Source organism: Marmota flaviventris, chromosome 19, assembly GCF_047511675.1.
Source record: "Marmota flaviventris isolate mMarFla1 chromosome 19, mMarFla1.hap1, whole genome shotgun sequence".
Classification (NCBI taxonomy): domain Eukaryota; kingdom Metazoa; phylum Chordata; class Mammalia; order Rodentia; family Sciuridae; genus Marmota; species Marmota flaviventris.
In genome coordinates, this window is record NC_092516.1 from 35,794,500 (window position 1) to 35,810,183 (window position 15,684).

At 41.1% G+C, this 15,684-nt stretch overlaps 1 protein-coding gene across 5 annotated transcripts in view; it reads left to right on the forward strand.

Annotated features, from left to right (window-relative positions):
• Positions 1-740: 740 nt before the first annotated feature.
• Wipi2 (WD repeat domain, phosphoinositide interacting 2) overlaps positions 741-15,684 on the forward strand; it is a 38,557-nt gene continuing 23,613 nt past the window's right edge. For 3 of the 5 annotated variants that reach the window (XM_027956210.2, XM_027956211.2, XM_027956214.2), the window contains exons 1-3: positions 741-982; positions 3,202-3,255; positions 7,842-7,924. In XM_027956210.2, the coding sequence (XP_027812011.2) occupies positions 909-982; positions 3,202-3,255; positions 7,842-7,924 (211 nt within the window). In that variant the 5' untranslated portion in view covers positions 741-908. The remainder of the gene's footprint in view (positions 983-3,201; positions 3,256-7,841; positions 7,925-15,684) is intronic. The other 2 variants (XM_027956212.2, XM_027956213.2) reach the window with 1 other exon arrangement.

Genomic DNA, 15,684 nt, shown 5'->3' on the forward strand with positions numbered 1-15,684 from the left:
TCCTCCCATGACCTGGCCCTGCTAAAACCCTGTAAAACCCAGATCCTTGTTGCAGCCCGCCCCCATCTTCCCTTCAAAAATGTGCCCCTCCACTGAATAATGAAAGATCACTGGTCCGTTGAGGTCTCTCATTTCTTTTTCTTTTTGTAATACCTTTCATTTGCTTTCCATCACTGAGTCAAATCCCCCTTTAAAATTTTTTTGAGACTGGATCTAAGTTGCTTAACGCCTTGCTGAATTGCTGAGGCTGGCTTTGAATTTGCGATCCTCCTGCCTCGGCCTCCCCAGTGGCTGGAATTACAGGTGTGTGCCACCACGCCGGGCTCTTCCTAAATACTGTTGAATGACTAGGTCGACTCCTGTCCCAGGAACCCAGAGTGGTTTCCCAAAGTCTGATCTAACACTTGGCAAATGATTTTGTAGATCTGAAATCTACAAAGTGAGGATATGACAATCTCTACGCCACGCTGCAGCGAGCATCAAATACCACGGGATGCACGAGCCCTCTGTACCACCAGAGGCCTCCGGTGGCTCCCTCAGCATTAATAAGGTGACGGCAGCACGCACGAGAAAGCGTTCACCCTCTCCTCCCCAGGCGCATGCGCTCCCGCAGCACGCCACGGCGCGTCCCACGCGTGCGTGTTTGACCCGAACCCTGGCCCGGCCGGAGGTGAGGGGGCGTGGCCTCGGCCGTGCGCCTGCGCCGAGAGGACGTGCGTTGCGGGGGTGGAGCCGCGCAAGCGCGCAGGACGCCCCGGCTCCGGAGCATAAACAAGAGCGGGGCCGGGATGAGGCGGCGGTTGATCCCGCAGCAGCGAGTGGCGGCGAGCGGGGCCGGACGCCGACCCTGAGCGCAGCCAGACCCGCCCCCGCGCGCGCCCGCACGGGCCGCCCAGCCGCGCGCAGCCATGAACCTGGCGAGCCAGAGTGGCGAGGCCGGCGCTGGCCAGCTGCTTTTCGCCAACTTCAACCAGGACAATACGTAAGGCCGGATCGGGGTCTGGGTTGGGTCGGACCGAACCGGGCCGGGGTCGCGGCCGGCTCGGCTGGGTCGGGGTGAGGGCGGGCCCGAGGCTGCCTTGCGGGGGGCCTCCACGCGCACCCTCTGGCGGTACACCTCGGGCGACGAGGGGATGGAGCAGGGCTGTTTCCACCTGCTGGCTGGAGGCTGACGTCGGACCTCGCTTCTCACAAAGTTGGGGCCGAACTTCTCGACTCGATTAGCCGTGGCGGCCGCCTGCGGAGTGGTGGGCATGAGTGGCCTCCGCGTCCCCGCCCCCTCCTCCTGGCTCAGCCCTGTTTGCCCACTCTCGCCTTCCGGCCTCTCTCCTGGTCTCCTCCTCCTCCGAGAGCCCCTTCTCTCGCTTTGATTTCTTTTCCTTCCTCTCCCGTTGTTCTTTTTTGGCAGGTGACTTTGACGTCTTCTCCAGGCAAGAGACAAGCTTAGCAATGATCCCAGCCTCCGACCTAGGGAAAAAGAGAGCCCAGAGAAGTGTTAGAAAGACGTACCCGGGGACTCCAGTGCTTCCAGGGGTGGTTCTTCCTTGGGGCAATTTGAAAAGACCTTAATGCCAACCCGTGGATTCCGAATGCTTTTGTCCAGATCTGACATGGGTCGGAAACGGATTCTTCAGAGGCTGCCTGGGATGCCCTGTGAGCATAGTTAATAGATGAGGTTACTGGAGAAGGAAGGATGAGTTATGGGCCTGGAAGGGAGGCAAGCCATCTTGGGAAGTGAGTAAGAGGAAGTGATGTAAAAGAGGAGGCCAGTGGGTCACTTGGCCTCAGACTAAATAGTGGGTTGCTCCTGGCAGAATGAAATTAGCAAAGTAAAAAGAGATTTTTTCCCCCTAATTAAAAGTTAATTGTAGATTGGGAAACATCAGGTCCGAGGTGTGCCACAGGTGCCCAATAGCGTCTTCCCAAAGTTGTGAGATGTTGGAAGACAGTCACACATTGGGGCTGTGTTGGGAGTTGGAAAGGGGCAGATCACCTGCTTCAGCTACAGATCAGGGAACTGAAATGCAGAAAGGTTCAGAGCTTGCCTGAGTCTCACGATTGGTTAACAGTGATGAGGGCAGGAGTAGAATCCTGTCTCCTGAGCGCTCTTCCAGCATTCTTTCCACTCTGCTTTTCTCCACCTTCAGAGCAGAATTCTGAAGGTGTTGAATTTAGAAATAATGATGTAGTAATCTATAAAGATTAAAAGTAACAAATATGTAGTGTTGTGTGTATGACTGAAATCCAGTGCAGCAAAAACTGTGTAGACAACCTGTTGCAGTTTGTTATAATTGGGATAGACTGTGTAGTAATCTAGGTAAGGAAGAGGACCTTTCAGACCAATTCTGATCTTGGTTTCTAAGCCTTTATATTTTGAAACCAGTAAGAAGTAGTATCATGGAGTTTTATGCCTTGTCTAAATGAGAGAATTTCCAAAACATTTTCTACCACTTTATCAGCTTTTCACTAGTTACTTATAAGTACCTGAGGAAAGTCAAATATAAGAACGTGTTTTGTCTTGTGTTATTTTAAACGCAGTGCCAGATTCCCTACATAATAAGAGATGTCACTCTGGCCTGAAGTAGAACCTTTGCAGACTTGGAAATCATATGTTGCCCACTCCTCAGTCTCCAAGTTACTATTTCAAGTGAAGATTTTGGTGTCAGAATTTTGAGTTGCCAAAGAGTCCTTGATGTACTTTATATACATAAATTGGAGGGAATAGTAAGTTAGAATTATACTAAAAGTTTGTTAGGTTATCATGACTATAATTTTGTTTTAAAGCTACACTTGAAAGAAATAGAAAAAGAAATAGAAAAGTTCTTGTGGAAAGGCTTTGTGGTTCGTGCCTTTCCCTCCCTTCCTGACACCAGTGTTTATTTTAACTGAAGAATGCAGTTTTTAGCAAGGCAAAGGGTGCCTGTTGAGAATCCACATCTACTGTATTCAAAGACGACATTTGGAGGCCATTTCACTTAATAGCATATATGTATGTCATACAGTAATTTCACTTGGACTTCTGTCTTTTAAATGCTTACCACAATATTCATTCCACACAAACTATAACTTTTCCTTTCTTCTTATATTGGTCATATTTCAAATATTATGGGTTTTTTCCCCATGATTCTTATCCTAAAAGTGAATACGTTTTATTTGCTTTTTACCATCTGGTTTTTGTTTTTGTTTTTGTTTTTTAATTAGAGCAGTGAAAGAGACAGCAAGAGCAGCTGTTTGTGGTCGCCTCTCTTTTGCTTGGTAGGTTTTCATCTTGGTTTCTGAAAGTGATGCTACAGAGGGCTTATATTGAAGCACTTCTTGGCTTTTAGAATGGAGTGAACCAGTGAATAAGAGTCAAGAGGGTCACTTGCCTCTTAAGTGGAAATATCAGGGACTAAATTTTTCCAGTGGATACAACAGCTTGTGGGAAGTTAGTGATGTGGCCAAATCAGTTTTAAACATTTCTAAAAGACATAGAATAAAGGGACTTGACTTCCCAAACCTGGTATTTGTAGACTGATGTTTTGAAGTGTCTGGAGGTAGTGATTGTTTCCTTCCACTGTGTTTCTTATGTTACCAGTTGACAGTTAACTGTTCATTGAGGTACTGCTCTCCACTGTGTCCTCATCTGGAACTTGAAGATGGTTTGTAAGGCTCCTTCCACCCTAAAGTTGGAGGTCATTCTGCCTGCTGTGCAGAGGATATAGTTGAAAATGACACTGCCAACAGTGACCAGTGGGGAGGAGACAGATTAGACATCAGGACTTGTGTGACCCATAGGTCATGCTTGGTGCAGTCAAGGGAGAAGCTGGATGACTTCCAGTTTCTGGTGTGGATTCCGGGTGAACAGTGATAAGTTCATGGGAAGAAAATTTAGTGAAGGAAAGAATTTTGTGTGTCTCCCAATGAGTGTGAAAGACATTAGGGCTATCCAGGTGCACATCTGGGGTGAGACATGTGCATTGGGGAAGGGGTACTGTCTTTGCCATGAATTCTGAGCAGCCATGGTCCTAAGTGAGGGTGCCAAGACTACCAAGTCACTTGGCAGCAGGGACAAGCTGCTTTCTGTTTACAGTGTTGACCTGGTCCACATAATCTCATAATCAAGTATGGCCTTTTCTTGAAGATAATGAAAGGGAAAGGCCTTTATGGACTGATGAGTAAGAACAGGTTCGAGAAGAGATAAGGCAGTTAAAGAAAAAAACATTGATTTCCTTTTTTTTGTGTGTGTGTGTGGAAGTTGCTACCTTTTAGATGTTGAATGCTCAAGTTTAAATTTAGTGACAGAGACTTTTAGTTAAACGTGGTGGCTCAAACACAAGCATTTATTTTGGCTCCCTCCCAAAATCCTCATAAATGTCATAAAAGATATTTTAAAGGGCTCAACTCATAGGGTGGGAAGAATGAGAAAGGAGGTGCTAGCAACAAAATTGGGAAACTAGCAAGTGTTAAAGGAAACTATATCCTAAATGGCTATTAGAGAAAGCTAAGAATCACTGCAGAATCCCTGAAAGGCTCAGGAATGTCTGTCTAGGGCAGCTCCAGAAGTGAAGGAAGAAGGAGAGGGATGATGAAGGTAAAGAGGATTGGTTCAGAGTGTTCAAGATGCAGTCACTTGCTTCTCCTCTCTAACAGAGACAGGCCTAGTCTCTGCAAAGGACCAAGTCAGGGTCTCTGGATTTGGTTACCAGGCACAGTTGAAGGCATGCAGTGGGAGGGGGTGGGGAGCACTAAACAAACAGGTCTGTATGTGTGTTTGCTTTTATTTACCCATTGTCAATGAGATCCTAAAGATACCACTCTGTTAACTCTTAGAAAAACACAAACATTTATTGCTAATAAAATTATTCATTAGAGTAAATCTCATACTTTCCTATTCTACCTTTCTCATTATTATATCTGCCATTTTGTGGTCAGGCAAATGGAGAGAAATTATTAAAAGCAAAATCAGTGAGGGGTGTGTGAACCTGATTACTGGTGTTGGCAATATTTTGTTTTGTTTGTGCTGGGCAGTGAACCCAGGGTCTTGCTCATTCTCAGCTGGTGCTCTGCCTGTGAGCTAGACTCCCAGCCAACTTACAGTTAACATCATTTTTAGCTGCCTACCTTTACTGATAAAAGTTTATGTTCCAACAATACTATATCTACACCTCAGAAAAGTACTTGGGATTTTTTTACTTCAATTTCTTACTGATTGGAGTTCACAATAAATTTTATAGGCTTTGGAATTAAGATTCTAGCTGAGGCATTTAGTATTCAAAATCAGTTTCTGAATATCTGTAAGAACATCAAGCTTGATTGGCAAAGCCTGGTTTTAACTGTCTGTGGGGAGCACACTTGAGAGTCAGGGTAACTCACACTCAAGGATCAGATTCTAAGGCTCATTAATCTTGCTCATGGGAAAGGCCTTTTCTAAGCTTATTTTATACGTAATGCTAATAACTGATTTGGTTTCCAAATCAGCAAATTAGAAAAGGAAAGAGCTGCTAATGATGATATAGTCATGAGGAAAAGTGACAGCTGTCAGCAAAACTAAAGTTAGGAGTTGTGTGTGCATGTGTGCGCGCGTGCATGTGTGCGTGCCGCTGAGGAGTGAATCCAGGGCTTCATGCATGCTAAGCACATGTACCATAGAGCAGCACCCTCAGCCATGGAAAATATTTTTATCAAAGCCCTACAGTCTGTCCATTTGATACTGGGTAGATGAAACCATCAGTTCAAAAGAATTTGCCTTTTCCTTGCTTTAAGAACACAGGAGAGAGAGCTGGAGTTGTGGCTCAGTGGTAGAGCACTTGCCTAGCATGTGTGAGGCACTGGGTTCAATTCTCAGCACAACATATAAATAAATGAACAAAATAAAGGCTCATCAACATCTAAAAAAATATTTTAAAAAAATGAACACAGGAAAGTATATAATTTGAGAATTAGTTATTTTTGGTACTGGTGATTGAACCCAGGGTGCTTAACATTAGCCACATCCCTAGCACTTTTTGTATTTTATTTTGAAACAGGGTTGTTTAAAGTTGCTGAGGCTGGCTTTGAATTTGAGATCCTCCTGCCTCAGCCTCCCAAGCTGCTGGAAACACAGGCATGGGCCACTGTACCCAGCTGAGAATTATTTTTTAAAAAAATCATAAATAGTGGAGGGGCAAGGGATTGGTGCTTAACATAGCAAACCATAGTTATCTGGAATATATTAAACACCAATTTGCTGAAAGTCTGGGGTTGCTGAGATTTTAATTTTAACCTTGAAAGTGCTTATATTTTTTTCTACTACTTTTCAAAATGCTTACCAGGTATGAATACCTGATTATTTCACTGAAATAAATAATTCAGTATAGGGCTGTGGTTGTGGCTCAGTGGTAGAGCTCTTGCCTAGCATGTGTGAGGCATTGGGTTCAATTCTCAGCACCACATACAAATAAATGACATCTAAAAATATTTTTTAAAAAATAATTCAATATAGAAAAGTGTTTTGCAAAGAAAAATCATATAAGCTGGTAGAAATTTTTTGTTCCTACTGTCCACCAGTGTGACTGAACCAGTGTGACTTATTAATAGTTGCTTCCTTCTTACATTTTATATATCTTCCACATGTGCATGTAAGACTTGGAAATCTAAAAGATTTTTAATAGATGACATGATCATTAAAATACCTCTCATGTTTTATTGTGGGGTACAGATGCTAGTAGTATGAAATGTCCATTTTCATTCTTTCTGGTCTTCTGGTTTATCCACTTGTTTTCACATTCTTCCAGACATTACAAATAAAAGTGATCTTAGTATCTGATTCTTCCTATATCCCACCACTTCCTGCTTTATTTGCTCATTCTTTCTGTTTCTGAAGGCTGCGCTTTCTTCTCTTTTCTGTTTTCTTTGGTCGGTTGCATTTGGGAGAGGGATTTTTTGATCAGGAAATCCTTCATTTGGTGTCACTGGTCCCCTGCACTGGGGAGGGTTGGGCGAGCTCCTGAGGTTCTTCCAAGCCTCTGTGCTAAAGCAGGACTGTTGGGTGGTTAACATGGCATCTTAAATGTGAAGCTGTCAGAAGGGATCCTTCTCTTTCTAAGCCAACAGCGTTCTAAGTTAGCTTTTTGGTTTGTTTTGCTTCCACCCTGTTGCTCAGCCATAATACAACCTAGGTGATTGAGACATGATTGTGAAAGGGCTTACTGAAATGCAGAAAGATGCCAAGTCCACAGAGGTTGTAAACATCTTTAAAATTTAGAATGCAGTGCCAGCTTGCTTTATTTCTCAGACCCTAGTGGACTCCCTATATGTATCCCTTGAGAATCCCCAGTTTGTTGTGAGGGAATCAGTAATTTAGGGCTGATCATTTTTTCATTCATATCTCAAACTTGAGAGTTTTGTAAGTTGTTTTTTTTTTTTTTTTTTTAGTATTTTTATTTTAATCTTTTCCCCAGTTTTGTGTTTAATGGATAAATTGTATATATTTAAATTGTATAATATGATTCTTTAATACATGTATACATTATAAAGTGATGTAATCAAGCTAATTAAGGTGTATCCATCACCTCATATAGTTACTTTCTTTGTAGTGAGAAGTGTTTTGAGTATGTGGTATATTTTTATTATTATAGCCATTGTCCTGTACAGTAGATATCCAGAAAAAGTATGTAACTTTCAAATAAGAGTATTGTCTATATTTTATTGATTTTATAGCAACTTCCTCTGCCACACACCTGGTATAAACTGGATGAAATTACTTGGACTATGCTAATTTCTGGTAGGAATGCTGGTTACTAACTGACATGGGAGTTAGTTTGTGCATTATCACTGTCTACATGTATCAGCTCTTATTTCTGAATTTGGCTTTTTTGCAGGTCCCTAGCTGTTGGTAGTAAGTCCGGTTATAAATTTTTCTCCCTTTCTTCTGTGGATAAGCTGGAACAGATCTATGAATGCAGTAAGTGTTTGTTTTCTTTTTTCCCTTCGTAAAAAAAAAAAAAGTAGACCAGTTGTACCTGAATTTGAATGAAGACTTAAACTCAAGCACTGTGGGTAGTTAAAGTTCAGATGCCCCTTGACCAATCCTCTTCTTTCACATTGGTCTCCCGGGAGGGACAACTAGTGACAATCTCTAGATATTCTTTTAGCTCTTTTTCTGTGCATTTACTTACATGTAAATTGTACATTTAGAATTTTGTTTTATGGGAATCTTACCATATATATTATTCCATAATTTCTTCCCTTTTTAATACCATTTTAAAACAGTTAGCTTACTCTTATAAAGGTCTTCCAGAAAATTGAAAATTTTTTATAGCTCCTGCAGGAACAATTTGTTTTCTCAAGTTGTCATTGTATAGCACTTGAGTAGCCTACGAATCAAAGAGGTAGTGTGGAGTAGCAGAAGGGTCATGTGCTTTGCTTGTTTGGCCACTTACTATCTAGCTTTAGGGGATTACTTCATTTCTAGGCCTCGGTTTCTTTTTATTTTTTTCCAAAACAAATAAGGCCTGTCTCTAAGATTGTTTTCAGTCTTGGAAAACAATGACTATATGTAAAACAATACTTGGTGAAGAAATAGGTATAGACCCAGGGAGACTACAATGGAAAGGTTTGAATCTTTCCCCATAAATGATTTTTTAATTAAGATAATTGGAGATGCTTGTATATTTACAAAAAATAATGTGGATCCCTTGTACCCCTTGTCCAGTTTCCCCCAATGATAACATCTTGCAAAGCCTTAGTATAATGTCATAGTCAGAATATTGATGTCCTTCTTTCCTGTTCCTGTCTCTCCAGTTTTACGTGTGCTTATTTGTTTGCATTCAAGTTCTGTATACTCCTAATACCTGTGGAGATTGCTGTATTACCACAGTGAAGATACTGCACAGTTCTAAAACCAAAAGATCTTCCAGTTGCCCTCTAACCACATTAGCCTCCCTTCCACAACCCCATCCCCCATCACTAATCCCTGGCAGTTACTGATCTTAGTTTCTTAAGTTTGAAAATGATATTAGTCAGTTTTTTATTACTATAACAAAATACCTGAGATAAGCTATCTTTTCTTCATAACAAAATACCTGAGATAAGCTAACTTATGAAGAAAAGGACTTCACTGCATTGGCTCAGTTGTAGTGAAGGCTCTCCTGGCTACACAATGATGTGTGCACATGAGGGAGCAGGCAATCACATCTAGAAACCTGGAAGCCAAAAAGACTTGGTAGGGCCAGGCTTGCACTGTTTATAACAACTCTCTCTTGAGAGAACTATTTTAATGCCTTTTGAGGGTAGGACCCCCAGTGACCTAAGGACCTCTCACTAGGCACCATCTCTTAGAGGATTCATCACCTAACAAAAGCATCACCTTGAAACCAAGCCCCCAACAAACTAACCTATGAGGGACACTCAAACCATATCCAACCATAGCAGAAGAATATAATCTTTTGATTGATGTTTTTGGTCAGCACATTTCTTAGGAATTCATCCAAGCTGTTTTATATATATGTCAACAGTTCTTCCTTTTGCAGCCCAGTAGTATTCCACAGTATGATTGTATCACAGTTTAACCATTCGCCTGACGAAAGAACATGTAGGCTATTACAGTTTGGGGCTTCTACAAATAAAGCTGCTGTGAACATTCACGTATAGGTTTTTGTTTGGACGTGAGTTTTCATTTCTTGAAATGCCCAAGAGAACAATTGCTGGGTCATATGATATTGCACGTGTACATTTTTTTAAAACTGTCAAACTGTTTTCTAGGGTGGCTGTACCATTTTACATTCCTACCGATAGTAAGTGGTCTGATTTCTCTACATCCTTACCAGCATCTGGTGTTACCCCTTTATTTTTTTTCAGTCATTCTGATAGATAAGTACAGTACTATCTCATTGTGTGGCTTTGTGTTTGCTAAGAATTGTAAGTTCTCTATATATCCTAGGTACTAGTCCTTTGTTGGATATGTGGTTTATAAATATTTTCTCCCTCTCTGTATTTTACATTTTAGGCAGACCTTAATCTGCCGTGGCCCTGACCTAAGCTAAGGTTCCTTGCTTGGGGGAAGTAAGGAATGTAGTATTCACACTATGCCACTTCTAACTTATCACACTGGGATATGGGTTCAGGGGAGACTTGACTATCATTTTGTTTCTCTGCAATGAACATTAAGATTTTGGGTAACTGGGTTCCCCAAAATGCCGGACCCCGCCAGAATTTCCTTTTGAGTGTTCCAATATTATCAGCTTTGTTTTCTCTGTGGTTTATGTTCCATTATGGAATTCCACTTTTATTATTACTATCTCAAGAATGGGAGGTTCGCCAAGCTTGTGTGAATAGATGTCTCATGTTCACACATGTGCACTCATTCAGTGAATGTTCTAGTCTTGAGGACCTGCATGAGCCAGCCTGTTCTGGTGGTTGGAGACAGGAATGACAGCATTTCCACCTCCATGACACTTGCATCTAAATGGAAGAGGACCAGAAGTGTTTGTTTCAAGTCTTGGGTGGGGGGACGCAATCAACAGCAAACAGACATAAACAACACCCCTTCACCTATTAAATAAGGTGAAGACACTAGGATTGCTTTGTGCCGCGTACTTGAAAGTAGAGTGTTCTCATGGCCCACTAGGAGGTGAGGGGCCCTGGTTCCTCTCTGTAGGTGAACCTTTTTGTGTCCTCCCCTCCACAGTGTAGTGTCCAACTCCTTGCAGTTCCTCTTGCTACCCCAAGGTAAGGCCCTCTTAGGGAGAGCAGTAAACCAAGCCTCAGACTCATCCCTGCCTGGCTCCTGTTGACTGTCTCACTACTTTACTCCCTTTTGTCCTCAGACTTGCCTCCTGGTGCTTATTAAATCTTCCCAAAAAGCCTTTCTTCTAGGTAGAGCTGAAGGTGTGATCTGGGTGATAAGATAGGTGTGAATCAGTGATTGCTGATGTGAGCATTCCTGAACCTCTCCAAATGTGATCTTCCCTCCTGAAGACTAGTCCTATCTCTGGAAGTGGATCCCTGGCTTTTATGAATGGCTGGGACATTTATTAAGTCTGTATCCAAATGAAATGCCCTATTAAACTGTTTCCATAGTCACTGTAGTCATCTGTTTTGAAATTCTCAATTTGACTTTGTTTAGAGGCCCAATTCTTAGAAAGGGTATAAGAGTATAAAAACCTTTATTTTTTATTTTTTCTCAACATAAAGTTTGCTGGCTTTTGGTGGAATCTAATGTCTTAGTAGTGTCTTTTTAAGGAGGAATATTAGTTTCTGTATTCCACCTAGTGAACTTTGGTACTTTAAAATAGATGGAATATATTTTTTGGAGTTAATACTTTAAACTAAAGCTGTTTTATTGTTCTTTCCCTAGAACATTATCTACCTTTCCTCTCTCACTTTGAGTAGAGAAAAGAATGTCTGTCAGGAAACAGGTTAGTTTTCTGCTGAACATCAAGGTTGTTTTCTAGCATTCTTCTATAAGTAAACTGAAAGGATCTTGCTTCATATATCCGTACTTTAGTTCGGGCTCAGTGTTGGCTTGTACTCTCAACTCTTTGTGATACATCATAAAGTCAACTCTTTCCTCTCAGTCTGTTGCTATTACAGAAAGAATGAGCCAGAACCAGTTTGGGGGAAAAGCAAGGTCGACAACTGCTTTTGTTCTTTATTTCTTGAAAACAAACAAAAACTAAAATCTTTACTCAGAAGCATGGTAAGATTTTTTTGCTGCCTGTGTTATCATAATTTTAAACTTAGGGGAAAGTTGCAGACTCTCAGATAAACTTGTCCATTGTTGATGTATGCTCCATACGTTTTCTCATTCTTTCTCTGTAGATGCATTTCTTGTTTAAAGAAACAGTACACAGATATGTGGTCCCTTTTCTCTAAAATATTACTGCAACAATATCCTCCATTATTAGGCAAATTAGATAAAAGATATGGGTGTATTACTTATAAAATAAAAGTTTAGAAGTTAGCTTTTTCAGATTCTACATTGTATGTTCTTTGCATTTTATACATTTCTGAACTAGGAAAGCAGACCTCATGAAGCATTCAGTTCCAAAACACAAGCAGAATGTTACTTAGCTCAGCAGAAGTGAATGGAGCCTATGAAAATTATAGAAATGCATCCATCAACATATAACCCCTTTTATCAGCCTTCTTGCTTGGCCGAGAAACTAATCATCATTTACTTTACAGCCATCATCTGCATCTTAAGGGTTGAGAAATGGTGCTTTCTGAAATCATTTCTATTTGACAGGCCATGTGCTGTTTGGAATATTAATTTCAGTGAGATTTATAGTAATGGAGAAACTCTAGTAGCCCCTCATTGCCTGAATCTGTTGTAATGGAATATCGGGCTCTTAACTTGCATCCCCATAGAGCTCCAGGCATCCAACAGGCTTGTGCGGAAGTGTGTTCTATCAATTATTTAATGGCTTTGTTCCTCCCACTTTAGGAGCTTTATCATTGCCAGCTAGAAACTCTGCCAGCAGAAGCAAAGCAACGTTCTTGCTTCAATCAAGTAATTAATTTTCTAAGTTAGATTTTCAGGTAGGCAATCTCTAAGAAGAACATTGGCAAAAATTGTGACAGAAGCCACCTAGAATGAGTCCTAAAAGCTAGGCCTTATCCACTTGAGGTCATGGAGTTCATGTACATACTTTCTCTTTGTCAGTCTGAGTACATTCTGGCACTGGTGTGCTGGCACCATGCCATCCTGAGCAGTGACACAACCTTGTATCTTTTTCTTCCTGTTTGACTGTCATATCTTTGATGATTAACCCAATTCATTGTTTACCATTTTATTTCCAGGAAGGGCCAAGCTGTCTGTAGTTTAGTGGAAAGTGGTCTGTGTATGTGGGTTCCATGTATGCTTGTGCATTAGAAAGTTCTCTTGAGTGTGAAATTTAATATAATAATTAAATTATGCTCTGTGTTCATTCTGGAAACACTGGTGTTCCTCCGCCATTTGACTTCATCCATTTCCTGGTAAAAACTCCCTTGGAAATCTGATGGTAGTTGCAGATGTTTCCCCCCAGAAAACTCTAGTATTGTATGATTTCAGTGGTTTCACAGACCCTGGATACCCATCTGGATATTTCCCAGGATATTCACTTGAGGTCATGGACTGTGGTCTCTGGGAGGGTCTGCTCTGACACTTAATTTCTGTCCTGTGTGGCCCATTTTCTCATGAGCAGCAGGACTTGACAGAGTCCCTTGTTACTTGCTTGCATCAGATCTTAATATATCAGCCAAAGTTCAGATTTCTGCAATAGGCTGCCTAAGTTTTTTTTTTATTGTGTTTTTTAACAGCCCTTTTGGAATGTAATTTATATATCTCTTATGGTATATAAATCTGTTTAAAATGTACAATCCAGTGGGTTTTAGTATATTTACTAAGTTGTGCAGCCCACCATAATCTAATTTTAAAATGTTTTATCATCCCCCAAAGTAACCCTAAGTCCATTAGCAGTCACTCCCTGTTTCCTCCCACCAGCCCTGCATCACCACTAATCTACTTTCTGCTTCTATAGATTTGCTGTCTGGACATTTGAGATAAATGGAATCCTGTGTCTGGCTTCTTTCATTTAGAATGTTTTCATGGTTCATCCCTGCTGTAGCATGTATCAGTACTTCACTTATTTTTATTACTGAAGTGTTGTATGGATATATGATTTTGTGTATCTGTTGCTGGACATTTGGGTTGTTTCCATCTAGGGGCTATTGTAAATAGTGCTGCCTTGAACATTTGTGCACAAGTTCCTGTGTGAATGTATGTTTTCATTTCTCTTGAGTAGACCTGCAGAAGTGGACTTCTTTGTTTTGCCCACTTGTGAGCATAACTGTACTGTAGCTTCCTGGAGTGGGAAGTATGCATTTTAAAATGGAAGGACACTGCCTCACTGCCCTTAGCAAAGGTAGTGTTTATGTGCGTGTTGCCAGGGTGTGAACTGGCCTGCTTCCTCACACCCCTCCCAGGTTAGGCATCACCATGCGATTTCCTACTCACACTCTGAAGTTTGTAAAGTCCATTTGCCTTCATTATTTACAATTCTCCAGTCAATGGAAGTGGAACTATTTTTTTCATGTACTCATTTGCTGTCGTTTCCTTTTTTTAGGTAACTGCCTGTTTGTTTTCTTTGCCTGCTTTTTTGTTGGGTTATTTGTCTTTTATAGATTTAAAGCAATAAGCCATTTGTTGTGGTTGGCAAATACTTTTTTCTGGGGTGTCATTTGCGTTTTTCACCTTGTTTACTTATGCCTGTCTTCACCATTCCAAGGCATGACTCAGTCTGGTCCTGTAAGGCTTCACCACCAGAACATCCTCCCACTCCTGTTAAGACTTTTCTCAGCATTGTCCTCCAGTACCTTGGTGCCATGTTTTACAGTGAATTCTCTATCCACCTGCAGGTTTTTTGATTTACAAAGTCTTCCACTTTCATTTCATGCCTGGAAAAAACATTTTTCCTGTGTCCTTCTTTGTTTAGAGGGTTTTAGTAAAGCACTGAGGGATCAAGATGAGCTTTTATTTGAAACTCAGGTAGGAAAAAAAAATAGTTAATGTGTTCATCTAGGTGGTAGGCAGATGGAGGTTTATTTCATTTTACTCTTATGAATGTTTATCGCTAAAGAGTTTTCCTGCCTTCATTCCTCATTTTAAAAATTCTGAAAGAAATATCCTCTACTTTATTTCATAAAAATTTCAGAAAAATCATTTCAAAATCATAGTTGGATGAGAAGATGAGCAGACACCCCGACCCAGAGATCCTCTCCCTCTGTGTTTCTTTGAGATAACTGACTACATTACTTCCTCTTCTTTTTCCAAGATTTTATTAATGGAAATTTCCATAGAAAAGTTGAAAGTACTTTCCAGCAAACACCCATCTATCCTCAGTTTAGACTGCGTTGGTGACAGTTTGTCACTAGTCCTATCAGCACAGGCCATTATCCAACTCATTCAGTGTGTGTGCGCTTCAGAGTGCATCACAGACACCATCACAGTACCCAAGCACTGCCTCGCTCCTTGTACCAAGTGGAGTTCAGTGTTTTCTTGGGTGTTTTTTTTTTTTTTTTTCCCTTAAAAAAGTAAAGTTTACACACAATAGTATGCTCAAATCTTAAGCAAACATTCTGAGTTTTGACACACACCCACACCTTGGTAAGCCCTCTTGAGGTTTACCATCTCCAAAAGGCACCATTCAGACTCCCTCCCGGTAGAGTTCTGCTCCTTTCTGCCCCCAGAAGCTACCAGTGTTTTTTCTACCACTTCAGCTTTATCTATCCTTGAACCTCATACAGAATGTACCATCTACTCTTTCATTGACATTTCTTTTGCTCAGCATAAGTTTTTTTGAGATCTGTTGATATTTTTGCATGTCTCAGGTGCTTGGTATATGAATATATATTCTCTGATGGACATCTGGGCTCTTCCCGGTTCAACTTACTATGAATAAAGCTGTTAGGAACATTCTTGTACAAGTTTTTTAGGGCATATGTTTTCATTTATCTTGGGTGAATGTCTTACTGGAATTGTTGAGTAGATAAAGTATTCAGTTTTATAGAACTACCAGACCTTTCACCCAAGTGGGTATCATCATCTGTATTCCTATCTATGCTGAGAGACCGGTTTCTGTGCCCACTAACATTTGGTGTTGTATCACTGTTTGATTTTAGTCTTTCTTATGCGTGTGCATACGTGCCAGGGTTGGAACCCAGGGCCTGCTGTGTGCTAAG